This window comes from Leucopleurus acutus (assembly GCF_964270905.1).
Source record: "Leucopleurus acutus genome assembly, chromosome: 3".
Taxonomy (NCBI): domain Eukaryota; kingdom Metazoa; phylum Chordata; class Mammalia; order Artiodactyla; family Delphinidae; genus Leucopleurus; species Leucopleurus acutus.
Genome location: NC_139145.1, coordinates 15,773,230 through 15,786,704, shown reverse-complemented (window position 1 = coordinate 15,786,704; position 13,475 = coordinate 15,773,230). Strand labels below are relative to the sequence as shown.

Sequence of the window (13,475 nt, the reverse complement as noted above, 5' to 3'; positions counted from 1 at the left end):
AGGGGGGAGAGGAGGGAAAGGGGGAGAGGAGGGAAAGGGGGAGAGAAGAGGAGGGGGGAGAGGAGAAGGAGGGAGACCAGGAGGACGAGAGGAATAGGAAGGAACAGTAAGTGAGCAGTGCCCCAGGCAGACCAGACCCCTGGAATGTGCTATGGGGCCCCTCCCCCCAGCCCAGGGGGCTGAAGTGCACTTGCATGGCTGGAGCTCTAGGTTTGCGGTCACGGATCCTGTGCTCTTGGAGCCCCTATTCTGGCTGTCCTCCCCTCCTCTGGGCCCTGGAGGTCGATGCAGAGGCAAGTCATGAGGGATTGTCTCCAGCCCTATCCCAGGCTCCATCTCACTGGGCCCCTTGCCTCCCACCAGGCGAGCCCCGGAAGGTGCCGCAACGTCTCTCCCATGAGGGCCTGGAGCAGAACTCTCGGGCACACGCTGAGGTCCAGGAACGCGTGGTGCCCATCCGGTAACTTCCCCAGCTGGCTGGCGTGAGGGGACATCCTGGGGGCAGGGTCGGGCACGGGGACAGGAGAGTAAGGGGTGGAATCCCAGCACCCCTGCACTCTCCATACCAGCCCCACCCTAAGCCCAAGGGTAGGGCAGGGAGGAGAGGCCACCCCTGGAGCAAGGGAAGTTGGGGGAGCTCCCTTCTCACCCAGGGCTGGGGCCCCTTTCTGTACATCCCCTCCCAAAGAGTCTGCTGCAGCCCCCATCTTATCTTGAAGCTCTGCCTCCCATACCCCAAAAGTGGAAGGGTGGGGCAGACAGCTAACTCCACTCCATGGCCCCAGGTTGGAGGGCGCTGCCTGCCCCAGGGCAGGTGCAACGGAGCTCTGGGACATCCACAGCCACGTGTTCACAGAGACCAAGCACAGGACATATGTGTACCAGGCCAGCGACATGTATGCCACAAGTAGGTGGGGGCCCGGCACTTTACACGTGTGCCCACCATGCCCTGGGCAAGGGGGGACATTTGCATGGAGGGGCCTGCAAAGCCACCTGGCATGGCCCAGCCTTACTGTGGCCAGGGCCCCTGCTCCCGCTCTCCCTGTGTCCCCTCAGAAGGCATCACTGGGAGGGGAGATGCAGGCAGCAGTGACCTTTTCCCCACTCAGAGTTAGCATATTCTGTGCAGCCTGCCCTCAGAGAGCCAAGGTTGAAGCAGGAGAGACAGGGGTTAGACTGAAGGAAGCACTTCCGGACCATCAGGGGCCTGGGGGGAGTCAGGATGGGGTCACCTTCACTTGGGAGGCAGGTGGGCTCTTTCACCCTGGGGTATATCTCGGGGCCTCTCTGCCCACCTAGGGTACCAGGACACACCTGGGGTTACTGCCAGCCCACCTGGGTCTCTGTGAAAGTAGGCCAGGGATCAGAGATTTCAACACAGGACAGGCTGTGGTGGGACAGAGCCAGGCTCCTTCCCAACGGCTCCCTCCCCTACCCCCAGGGCCCCCATCCATGCAGGTCACCATTGAGGATGTGCATGCCCAGAGGGGCAGCGTGGCGCAATTCCAGGCTGTCATTGAGGGCAACCCGCAGCCCACGGTGACCTGGTATAAGGTAGGGACAGGCCAGGGTTGGGGGCCTGCCGGCGGGAGGGGGAGTGTGTGAAACCCCACTGGACTGGACACAGCACTCACTGAAGGTCGTGCTGGGCCGTGGTGCTGGGGTCACCCATGGTGGGCTGATGGCCTCCCTGCCCTCCTGTGTCTCCAGGACGGTGCCCAGCTGGTGGATGGCCCCCGGCTCAGCCAGCAGCAGGAAGGGACCACGTACTCCCTGGTACTAAGGGATGTGGCCCAGCATGACGCTGGTGTCTACACATGCCTGGCCCACAACGCTGGCGGCCAGGTGCTATGCAAGGCAGAGCTGCTGGTCCATGGGGGTGAGTGGGGGACCCCTTCCCAGGCCTGTCTTGGCTCCACGCAGGCGTGTGGGGCTGTGGGTATGGGGGTCCTGTGAGCTCCCACAGGCTCGGGCACTATAAAGTTGGGGGACAGAGAGACGGGGTGGTCATCTTTGCTCACACCTACAGCTTCCCCCTCCCTGGCTACAGGCGACAGTGAGCAAAGCTCTAGGAGGAAACTGCACTCCTTCTACGAGGTCAAGGAGGAAATTGGAAGGTATTGCCCGCCCCCCATCCCAGCCCCAGGAGCCTCACCCGCTGGACCCCCACCCCCTAAGACCCTCATCCGCAGCCTCCCGGAGTTCCTACCCCAGAGTTTCCATCCAGGAGCTCCCAGCCCTCCCCCACACTGCACCCCTACAATCCCCACTTCAGCACTAGCAGAAGCCCACCCTGCCTCCCGGAACCCCGCCTCCACCGAGTACCTGCCTCCTCCAGCCCTCACCTTCTGGAGCCCCTGCCTCCTGCGAACCCTACCTCTTTCCGGAGCCCCTGCCCGCAGAGTACCTGCTGCCCCACACCTGCCGGGAATTCCGCCCCCTCCAGTACCCACAGCCCCAGCCCCTGCTCTCCCAGAACCTGCCTTCTCAGGAGCTTTGCCCCCTTCCAAACCCCGTCCCCCAGGAACCCCACCCCCAACGCGCTGTACCCTCCTCCCAGGGGTGTGTTCGGCTTCGTGAAGAGGGTGCAGCACAAGGGCAACCAGATGTCCTGCGCCGCCAAGTTCATTCCCCTGCGGAGCAGGACACGTGTCCAGGCTTATCGGGAGCGGGACATCCTAGCAGGGCTGAGCCACCCGCTGGTCACTGCACTGCTGGACCAGTTTGAGACCCGAAAGACCCTGATCCTCATCCTGGAGCTGTATCCTGTCTCACCCCAAGGGTGCAAGGTGGTGGGGGGAGGGGGATGTGCCCCAGACACACAGGGGTCAGGAGGGCTGCGTGGGGCCTGTGGTTTTGGTGATCCCAGCCCTGCCTGCCTCATGGGGGCAGCCGGTAACACTGGCGTCTCGATGCTTTGTGACTAACCCCCTCCCCGACCCCAAACACATTGCACAGACCTCATAGCTCCTAGGCCTTTGGGCCAGGAATTTGGGCAGGGCTGCGTCCAGAAGGTCCGAGACGTGCGCCTGTGGGCTCCTCCCGCTGTCCACGTTGCCTTTCCAGCAGGAAGTTTGGACTTCTTACCTGGCTCCTGCAGGCCCCAAGCGCCGACGCTGCTTCGGATGCCTACCCATGCTCCAAGGAGGGGCACACACCCTACCGGATCCATCTGCCACACTCGTGGCCCAGCTGAGGGTCTCTGAATGCCGTGTGTGCTCACCACACCCCCACCTCCCCAGTCAGCGCCCCCTGCGGGGGGAGGGGGCACACGTGGGCTCTGTGCAGAGGGGAGAGGATACCTCCACTCCCACTCTGCTGCTGCCCACTGGCCTCAGCCCCTCTACTTGGGGCATCTTGTCCCTCACATCCTCCTCAACTGCAAGCACTAGCCTCCCTAGAGTAGCTCCCCCCGCCCCCCGCCCCTAGATAAGACTCCCCCCAGGCGGTGTGAGGCCATGAGCGTTCCAGACCCTAGAGCTTTCCTTGACAGTCCCAGGTGCTCGTCGGAGGAACTGCTGGACCGCCTGTTCAAGAAGAGTGTGGTGACAGAGGCCGAGGTGACTGTGCCGCCTGGGCTGCCCACCCAGCTTCAGGGCAGCCTGCATGCCTGGCCAGGCCTCCTGCTTCCCCGGCCCAGACCACCTGTCCCTCAGACTAGCTCCCCAGCATAGTACTGCCCACCTCAGAGACCTTCTAGGGTATTCCAGGGCCTCACAGGGTGTTGCAGCTCCCGTCGGGCTTTCAGAGCCGTCCCGTGCCCGGGGCTCGCTTCTTCCCCACCCCAGACTGCACTGAGCTAGCTGGCCAGGCCTCGCCTGCTCTCCCAGTCGCCTCTTGCTTTGCACAGGCTGCTTCACACACCCAAACCTGCCCCGCCTTGGGGCTCAGAGGAATCCCCCAGCTACAGGGGGTCCGTGAGGCTTTGCATGTGACCTGCCCTGCGGGACCACCGTCCCAGGCTCAGGTCTGGAGGGAATTGGAAGCAGTGTGGGTGGGAGCAGGCAGGGAGGTAAGTAGAGGGGGTTCTCGAGGCTGGCTCACCTGAGCACCAGCCTTTGCTGCAGGTCAAGGTCTACATCCAGCAGCTGGTGGAGGGGCTGCACTACCTGCACGGCCAAGGCATCCTCCACCTGGACATAAAGGTATGTGGCTCCCTGGCGCCCCCAGAGCCCAGTGAGGGGCAGGTGGGAGCCTGGAGCCTATAGGCTGAGAGGGTGCAGGCCCAACACATCCAAATTTCCTGTTAGGATTTCCTCGCCTCTGGGGACTGGGAGCTCACTATGCTATGACGGCCCCTTCAGGTGGGGTGCAGGTCCGATGGAGCAGAAGCTGTCCCCAAATGGCACTGAAACCTGTCCCCGGGGCTGCCCACTACCCCGTGCTGGCCTCACCATCCTTGTGGGGCAGCCCCTCAAAGACCCTTGAGTGTCCTCCCCAGGCCCGGCAGCCCTGGGAGTCACTTCCTTAGGGTACGGCCTCACCCACTCCCGACTCTGCCCGACAGCCCCCCAACATCCTGATGGTGCACCCTGCTCGGGAAGACATTAAAATCTGCGATTTTGGCTTTGCCCAAAAAATCACCCCGGCAGAGCCGCAGTACAGCAAATACGGCTCCCCTGAGTTCGTGGCCCCCGAGATCATCGAGCAGACCCCTGTGAGCGAGGCCTCCGACATCTGGTGAGTGGGGGGCACCCGCTCTCTGCCTCCTCCTCCCCCTCACCGGGCCAGGTCTGGGGTGACTCACGGCGGTGGTTTTTTTTCCTGCAGGGCCATGGGGGTCATCTCCTACCTCAGGTGAGCAGACCCCGGCTCCTGTCGGCTCTCTCCTCCAAAGCCGGCCCAGACCCCTCCTCAGCAGGCCCACGGGAAGCTGTTGAACTGCTGGCTGCTCCTCAGATCAGAGACCCGAGACCTAAGGGGCAACTATCTTGGGAACATGCAGTCAGCCAACTCCGATAAGGGGTTTCTGCCAAGTGCTTTTCACACACACCCTGTCACAGGGAGCTCTGCTGGGTCACGGGGCAGAGCACTGAGCTATTTCCCTAAAGGGTATAGGTAATTTGTCCAGAGCCCCCTTATAACAGTTATTGCTGCTCTGAGGACGCCGGTGGTGTAGACTGAGCCTGGATTTCCTCTACAGGTGGAGCCCTTATTCCTCCACCCCCGGCTAAGGCCAGGTGCCCCCTCCAGACTGACCCTTGATCTCTGCCCCAGGCTGAGCCTGGATCCCTACCCCAGGCTGACCCTTGATCCCTATCCCAGACCAAGCCTGGAGCCTCACCCCAGCCTGGGACCAGATACCCACTCCAGGCTTAGCCTGGATCCCAGCTCCAAGCTGAGCCTGGATCTCTGGGCAAATCTGAGACATATGCTGGAATTCTCAGGGCTGGATGACAGTGTTCAGAGGCATCTCTAGTCAGGGCTGGGAGCCCCCAGCCACCACCATCCCCATGAGACCCAGCACTCCCTGTCCTGGCACCCTGCCTCCCATGGACCCAGAAATTCAGGTCCCGACTGAAGGCTAGTCATGTCTCTGCTTTCAGCCTGACCTGCTCGTCCCCATTTGCTGGCGAGAGTGACCGAGCAACCCTTCTGAATGTCCTGGAAGGGCGGGTGTCCTGGAGTAGCCCCATGGCCACCCACCTCAGTGAGGATGCCCAGGGCTTTATCAAGGCTGCTCTGCAGAAGGCCGTGGAGTGAGTACACACACCCTTCCCTCTGCCTGAGGTCCTCATTCTTGCTCCAGTGACCACTTGGACTGATCCCGCCCTTCCTCTCTCCACAGGGCCCGGCCCAGTGCCGCCAAGTGCCTTGCCCACCCTTGGTTCCTGGTGAGTAGGCTAGACACGGGCTGGCCTGGCTCACGGGGAGGGAAAATGAGGCCAAGAGGAATGGGGGCCTGCCTGGGCCACAGGGTGCACCAGGGTCTCCCCGCAACATGCCTCTCTCGCCTGGGCTCCCCCAGAAGTCTGTGCCTGCGGAGGAGGCCCACTTCATCAACACCAAGCAGCTGAAGTTCCTCCTGGCCCGCAGCCGCTGGCAGGTGAGCTGTGCTGCCCTGTGGAGGGGGCGAGGGGGTGGGGTGTGGAGGGGGTGGGAGGCCAGAGAGGGGAATGAGGCCCAGAGAGCTGGCTGGCTGGCTGTGTGTGCCCCTTCTGGGTCTGGGAGAGCAGGGAAGTGGGGCTGGGCATCCTTCATTTCAGGTCTTTGCTCCCTGAGACACCGGGGTGAGGTGGGGCAACAGGCAACACCCCTGCCAAGATGGGGACACACTGGCAGAGCCCTGGGCCCACGTCTTTTAATGCCCACCATTTCCTGAGCACCCCTCTGGGCCCACCGAGAGCTGGGAAGGCAGCGGGCAGCCAGCTGACGACCCCCTGTCCTCCACAACCCCAGCGCTCCCTGATGAGCTACAAGTCCATCCTGGTGATGCGTTCCATCCCGGAGCTGCTCCAGGGCCCGCCCGACAGCCCATCCCTCGGGGTGGCCCGGCACCTGCGTGGTGATATCAGTGCCTCCTCCAGCAGCTCTTCCTCCTCCGACAACGAGCTGGCACCGTTCGCCCGGGCCAAGTCGCTGCCCCCCTCCCCGGTGACCCACTCCCCACTGCTGCACCCCCGGGGCTTCCTGCGGCCTTCCGCCAGCCTGCCTGAGGAGGCCGAGGCCTGCCCACCCGCCGCAGCGTCGCCCCAGGGTGCACAGCCACCAGCTGCCCTGGGCTGTGTGCCCCGGCAGAGTGTCATCCGAAGCCTGTTCTACCAGCAGGTGGGGGAGGGCCCAGAGCTAGGGGGCCTGTCCGCAGGCAGCAGACGGCACCCCGCCCGGCGGCGGCACCTTCTCAAGGGTGGCTACTTCTCGGGCGTCCTGCCCGGCCTTCGAGAGCCACTGTTGGAGCACCGTGCGCTGGAGGAGGAGGCTGCCAGGGAGGAGCAGGCCACCCTGATGGCCGAAGCACCCTCCTTTGAGACCTCCCTGCGGATGCCCAGTGCAAGCACCCAGGAGGCCTCTGGCTTCAGCCGCTCCCTGGACATTGACGGGCGGAACACAGCCAGCCCCTCTGCCAAGGCCTGCAGCAAGGGGCAGTGTTCCGCTCTGGGCCCCTCGAGCCTTCAGGGGGCCCACGGAGAGAGCATGCCGGGAGGGGATGCACATGCCAGGGAGAAGGAGCATCCAGAGGGGCCCCTGCAGGGGCTGAGGCTACTTCCGTCCACCGGTGGTGATGGGTGCTCCGCTCAGCAAGAGGGGTCATTGCAGGACAGCTGTGGAGGGCAGGCTGCCCCTTTCCTTCAACCCCAGAGGAGTCCTGCCCCCCAGGACTGTGGCACCCCTGCTGCTTTGGCATCACAACCTCCTGGCTCCTTTCCTCCAGGGCACTGCACAGAGCCGCTCTTGACATCCCCGAGCCCTTTCTTCTCAGGAAAGCCACAGGCCTCCCCCTCCCCAGCCCAAGAAAGCCCCCAGTCAGACTCTGAGAGAGGGCTGAAGGACACCCCTCTTGCCGGGAGGCCTGATCCACCCAAACCCCCAGAGCCAGCCTCCCATATGGGCATGGAGCCCGGCCCCTCCCTGGACATTGAAAGCCTGTCCCAGGAGACAGAGGGCCTGTCCCAGTCTTCGCCCAGTCCACAGCGGCCTCGGAAGCTGGCGACCACACGGAAGTTCTCCCTGGGATTCCAAGGGGGCTACGCGGGGGTAGTGGGCTACGGCACCTTTGCCTTTGGTGGGGATGCCGGTGGCATGCTGGGTCAGGGGCCCCTGTGGGCCAGAATGTCCTGGGCTGCCTGTCAGTCCTCGGAAGAGGAGGAGGCAGGGGCCGAGAGCCCACCACCCCAGGCCAGCACAGTGCCTCTACCTGAGGGTGGCAGGGCCCTCCCGAGGGCCTCCCAGGAGGTGAGCTCACGGGAAGACTTAAGTGGGGGCTCTCAGGTGTCGCTCGTACAGATCCGGGACCTGTCCAGGGACCTGGAAGCGGCTGACACTGTGTCTCTGGACATCTCGGAGGTGGATCCTGCCTACCTCAATTTGTCTGACCTGTACGACATCAAATACCTCCCATTTGAGTTCATGATCTTCAAGAAGGTCCCCAAGCCTGTGGAGCCAGAGCTGCCACCCTCCCCTGAGTCTGAGGCTGGGGAGGAGCTGGCTGAGCTCCCAGAGGCCACATGGCCGGGCATTCTGGGCCCGCCAGCAAGCCTGGAGATCACAGAGGAGCCAGAGGACATGGAGGCCCTGCTCGGGGAGGCTGCTGGTGGCAGGAAGCGCAAGTGGTCACCCCCTTCCAGCAGGCCCTTCCACTTCCCCGGGAGGCAATCGCTGCTGGAGGAGTCCACAGAGCTGGGGCTACGCCAGAGAGTGAGGGCCTCGGTGGCCCACATCTCCCGCCTCCTGAGGGGCAGGCCTGAAGGTTACTACCCCCACCCTGCCCCAGGACTGGGCACATCCATGTTCCCCGCTCTGCACCTTGGGTCTCCTTGTCCAACAGGACAGCTCAGGAGCTCACCTGAGTGATGCAGGAAGCCCTCCCCTGTCCCGGTGCTGCCCACACCTCCCGGGACACAGTGGCTTGTTTTCGAGGTCACCTTTGCAGCTTCGATCCCTCCCCATGTGCATGTGAGGCCCAGTTGTAATTCAACTGCAGTTACAACCCTGCGGAAGTAGGAACCAGACCAGCCCTCCCTGATCCTTGACCCCTGGGCCCTCAGCCACGCCTCCCCAGGCACCTGTGGCCCCTTGAGCTGCTGCCCTTACCTGTCTGTGGTGGCCCTGCCTAGGATGGGCTGATGCTGATGGTGTAGGGAGGGTGGTGCCCTCTGCAGCAGATGTAGGTCGTTTTCAATAAGACCCCCTGGGATCTGGGCTTTTCTGCCACATGGGAATCCCACAGTTGGCCACAAGGGGCCCCAGAGCCTTCCTCCCATGCTCCCAGAGGAGCCAGGCCCCTAACGTGTGACCTCTCATGGCCACTTCCGTACTGCAGGTCTGGAGAAGGAGGGCCCCCCCAGGAAGAAGGCAGGCCTAGCTTCCTTCCGCCTATCAGGCCTGAAGAGCAGGGACCGAGGTGGGTACACTGCCCGGGGGCTGGGCCCCCACTGCAGCCCAAGGAACCTTACTGTGGGGAAAGGGAACCCTGCCAAGACAGTGCATGGCGGGGGGAAGCTCACACGCATGGGGTCTTGAGTACACAGAGGGACTCTGGTGCCCCAGCAGTCATGGCCCTGCAGTCCTGGAAGCCTTCCTGGAGTAGGTGCTAGTGTTGGAGATGAGCCGCTTGGGGGTGGGGCTCATCTGTATCCCCACGGCGGAGTCCAGGCCTTGCTCTCAGGCTTAGGGTCACCTCTGAAAGCTCACCTCACCTCCCTTCCCCAGCACCATCGTTCCTAAGGGAGCTCTCGGATGAGATGGTGGTCCTGGGCCAATCTGTGACTCTGGCCTGCCAGGTGTCGGCCCAGCCAGTTGTACAGGCCACCTGGAGTAAAGGTAAAGAGCTCTCCTGAGGCTGAGGGGCGGGGAGGCAGGGGGTGCTCCTTTAGGGCATTACTCTCATTGTACAGAGGGAAACTGAGGCTCAGAGAGGGTGTGGGCCCCGGGTGTGACCATGAGGCAGGGCACCTGTGGGGAGCTTCTCTCGAGGTCCACTCTATCCTGCTGCAGACGGGGCTCTTCTCGAGAGCAGCAGCCGCCTCCTCATCTCCTCCACGCTCAAGAACTTCCAGCTGCTGACCATCCTGGTGGTGACTGCCGAGGACCTGGGCGTGTACACGTGCAGTGTGCACAATGCGCTGGGGACGGCGGCCACCACAGCCATCCTCCGGAAGGCAGGTGCGTGGGCCGAGCAGGGCCCAAGGAATGTGACGCTCACCACCCAGGCATCCACATCCTGGCACTACCAGGGCCTGGAGGGGTCACAGAAGGCAGTAGCCGGCTCTGCAGCCCGGGACTCCCGGGAGGGGACGCAGGAGGCATCCGGGAGGGGATGCAGGGTGACACAGCCGGCCAGGCCCTCTCCCTGACACCTCTTTGGGTGCTCCTCTCCTTGCATTTCCCATGGTACCTCCCTCCCTGTGTCTCCAGCAAATGCAGGAAGAGGCGGCTTCCCATTTTGTATCTCTATTATAGTCAAACCAGGCTCTCAAAACACAGTGCTGGGGTGTGTTTCTGGGGGAGCCAAGACAGAGGCTGCAGGCCTAGCTCTCAGACCTCTGACCTGGTCCCCAGAGGGGGCTAACCCCCACGAGCCCTGCACCACAGCCCAGCAAAAGAGAGGCCCCTCTGACTAGAGGCTGGGATTGGTGGCGGGCTGTGAGCAAGGGCCATTCCATGGGGTTCCTGGGCAGGCACCTGTGGAAGGGGAGCCTGGCGGGGTTGGGTAGGGCAGACACCTCCTGAGGCCCCTCGGAGGAGAGGCGCTGAGCCCCTCCTGCTAGTCAGCGTTGGAAGGGACCTCTGAATGAACTGGACCAAGTGAGGGTGGGCTCAGGGGCCTGGCAGCACGGTGCAGGAGGATGAGGCAGGGCTGGCTGGGGCTCAGAGCTTCATTAGAGAACCCCTGGGAGCCCGCCTCAGATTGCTGTCTGTGGGCCCTGCAGAGCGCCCCTCTTCCTCCCCACGCCCGGACATCGGGGAGGTGTATGCGGACGGGGTGCTGCTGGTCTGGAAGCCTGTGGAGTCGTATGGCCCTGTGACCTATATTGTGCAGTGCAGCCTGGAAGGTATGGGGCCACTCCTGAATCCTCACATCCTGGGGGGCCCCGGGGTCGCTGTGGGGGGACCGTGGGGAAGCACCTGGCTGCTCTGCACCCCTGGGTGGCCTGCGTGGGCCTCTCCACCCTGACATGGAGTGGGGAGGCCTTGGGCTGCCTCTCACCCACTCCTGTGTGGCCCAGGCGGCAGCTGGAGCACACTGGCCTCAGACATCTTTGACTGCTGCTACCTCACCGGCAAGCTTTCTCGGGGCGGGGTGTACACCTTCCGGACGGCCTGTGTCAGCAAGGCGGGCATGGGCCCCTACAGCAGCCCCTCGGAGCAGGTCCTCCTGGGAGGGCCCAGCCACCTGGGTGAGCCACTCTGCAGGGCTCTACGGAATGCGCCCTGCCACTTCAGTGAGTCACACGCTCACTTGGGATGGTTGGTTCTGCCTGCTAGCCCACCCCCCCCACAAATGGCCTGAGGAATGAGAGGTCAGAGTGTTCGGGGGCTCAAAGAGGGAAGGGGTGATGGAGAAAAGGCTGGGGGAGATGGGGCTGCAGGGGTGCCCTCCACCAGTCATCGGCTTCCCCTTCCCACAGCCTCTGAAGAGGAGAGCGGTGCCTCAGGGCCAGCCCAGCCGCTCCCCAGCAAGCAGACCTTCGCCTTCCAGACACAGATCCGAAGGTACGGGCCCTCCAGGGAGAGCGCGTGGCAGCGTCACGGCCCCACTAGCTCTTCATGCTCCCACCCCAGCCCCATCTTCTCTCCCCCTGATCACTTCCACCTGCATTTGCCTCAGTGCATCTGCCAGCCCCTCCTGGACCTTCCCCCTGGGCTTGCTTCTCTGAGATTGGGGTCCGGCCTGGGCCACCCGGCGGGCTGGCCCCTCACCAGCCTGGCCCGTGCTTCCTCCCTAGGGGCCGCTTCAGCGTGGTGCGGCAGTGCCGGGAGAAGGCCAGTGGGCGCGTGCTGGCTGCCAAGATCGTGCCCTGCCACCCCGAGGACAGGACTGCCGCGCTGCAGGAATACGAGGCCCTCAAGGGCTTGCGCCACCCCCACCTGGCGCAGCTGCAGGCTGCCTACCTCAGCCCCCGACACCTGGTCCTCATCTTGGAGCTGTGCTCTGGGCCTGAGCTGCTCCCTTGTCTGGCCGAGAGGTGAGAGGGCGGGGCCTGGCCTGGATTCGGGGCTCAGGACCTGGCCGCCAGCACTGTGGTCCACCTCTGGCCCACCTCCGGGGCCCGCCTGCACCGGCCAGCTGACCAGGGTGTCTCAGCAGAGCTGGGCCTTCCCTCCTAAGCCCAGCAGGGAAGTCTGGTGCTTCCCCGTGGCCCCTCGGCTGTGGACACAGCCTGGGTGCCCCTCCCCACATGCCCCCTAACTGGCCCTCTGCCCCCAGGTCCTCCTACTCGGAATCAGAGGTGAAGGACTATCTGTGGCAGATGCTAAGTGCTGCCCAGTACCTGCACGCCCAGGGTATCCTGCATCTAGACCTCAGGTCCGAGAACATGATTGTCACAGAGTACAACCTGCTCAAGGTTATCGACTTTGGAAACGCCCAGATCTCCGCCCAGGAGAGGGTCCTGCCCTCGGAGAGGTTCAAGGATTACATGGAGACCATGGGTACGCAGGGCGCAGACACCAAGCCTGATCTGGGGGAGGGGGGTGCCAGGAGCAAGCCCTTCCCCCAGCCCTGTCTCCCTGCCTGCTCCACTGCAAACACCCAGCCCCTCACCTGTGACCCCCACCCATGCCTTCCCCAGCTCCGGAGCTCCTAGAGGGCCAGGGTGCCCTTGCACAGACCGACATCTGGGCCATAGGTGTCACGGCCTTCATTATGTAAGTCTCCACATGCCCTGTGGACTGGGAGGGCTGGCTGGAAGGGCAGGCCTGGGGTACACTGAGGGTGACCCCAGGTCCCTGTGACTCCCATCCATGGAGCATGACCTCAGTCACTTGACCCCCACCCATTCAGGTTGAGCGCTGAGTACCCGGTGAGCAGCGAGGGAATGCGAGACCTGCAGAAAGGGCTGCGCAAGGGGCTCATCCAGCTGAGCCGCTGCTACGCGGGGCTGTCCGGGGGCGCTGTGGCCTTCCTCCGAAGCACGCTGTGCGCGCACCCCTGGTAGGCACCCCCACCTACCCTGCCTGGCCCATCCCCCTATGACCTGACCTGCCCGTCGTGGGCGGGAGCACGGCTAACACCACCCTCCCGCGCGCTCCAGGGGCCGCCCATGTGCGTCCAGCTGCCTGCAGTGCCCGTGGCTGACCGAGGAGGGCCCCGCCAGCTCCCAGCCTGCGGCCGTGACCTTCCCCACCGCAAGTCTGCGCGCGTTCGTGAGAGAACGTGAGAAGAGGCGGGCGGTGCTGTACAAAAAACACAACCTGGCCCAGGTGCGCTGAACGCCCGGCCCTGCGGGACCGCACCTCTCAGTCTTTCAGGACTCCCTTCATTTGCATACACACATCAATAAAAAGCAGAACTGGATGAGGCGCTCTCTGTTTCATTATTTTGTTTGGGGGAGGGGGTGAGGGCCCTGCCACCTTCCTGGTGTTTGGCGGAGGGCAGAACTACCCTTCTCTGTCCCGGCTGTGTGCCCGCAAAGACTTCATTAAGACTAGAGCCCTCTGAACCAGTTCAATGTGGAGGCAGCTCCATGCTCTTGCGGGTGTGTGCGTTTCTACTAACCGTGTCAGTGCTGCATCAGACATGGACACAAGCCCAGGTAGTTTGCCGGGAAAACCTGATTGTGCGCACGTATCAAGGATTCCGACTTGCTCCACCA

The 13,475-nt window shown here is 63.6% G+C and overlaps 1 protein-coding gene across 1 annotated transcript in view; it reads left to right on the top strand.

Moving 5' to 3' along the window:
* OBSCN (obscurin, cytoskeletal calmodulin and titin-interacting RhoGEF) overlaps positions 1–13,170 on the top strand; it is a gene marked incomplete at its 5' end in the record, with an annotated part of 121,631 nt that extends 108,461 nt beyond the window's left edge. Inside the window, 25 exons of the mRNA XM_082834991.1 lie at positions 364–460; positions 786–907; positions 1,442–1,554; positions 1,711–1,879; positions 2,051–2,117; positions 2,525–2,761; positions 3,500–3,560; positions 4,068–4,145; positions 4,508–4,680; positions 4,771–4,797; positions 5,547–5,699; positions 5,789–5,834; positions 5,969–6,046; positions 6,400–8,407; positions 8,981–9,061; positions 9,370–9,480; positions 9,655–9,822; positions 10,590–10,712; positions 10,887–11,057; positions 11,289–11,373; positions 11,607–11,846; positions 12,089–12,312; positions 12,453–12,528; positions 12,665–12,814; positions 12,915–13,170. Of these exons, the coding sequence (XP_082691117.1) occupies positions 364–460; positions 786–907; positions 1,442–1,554; positions 1,711–1,879; positions 2,051–2,117; positions 2,525–2,761; positions 3,500–3,560; positions 4,068–4,145; positions 4,508–4,680; positions 4,771–4,797; positions 5,547–5,699; positions 5,789–5,834; positions 5,969–6,046; positions 6,400–8,407; positions 8,981–9,061; positions 9,370–9,480; positions 9,655–9,822; positions 10,590–10,712; positions 10,887–11,057; positions 11,289–11,373; positions 11,607–11,846; positions 12,089–12,312; positions 12,453–12,528; positions 12,665–12,814; positions 12,915–13,092 (5,036 nt within the window). The 3' untranslated portion in view covers positions 13,093–13,170. The remainder of the gene's footprint in view (positions 1–363; positions 461–785; positions 908–1,441; positions 1,555–1,710; positions 1,880–2,050; positions 2,118–2,524; positions 2,762–3,499; positions 3,561–4,067; positions 4,146–4,507; positions 4,681–4,770; positions 4,798–5,546; positions 5,700–5,788; positions 5,835–5,968; positions 6,047–6,399; positions 8,408–8,980; positions 9,062–9,369; positions 9,481–9,654; positions 9,823–10,589; positions 10,713–10,886; positions 11,058–11,288; positions 11,374–11,606; positions 11,847–12,088; positions 12,313–12,452; positions 12,529–12,664; positions 12,815–12,914) is intronic.
* Between the last annotated feature and the right edge of the window lie 305 nt (positions 13,171–13,475).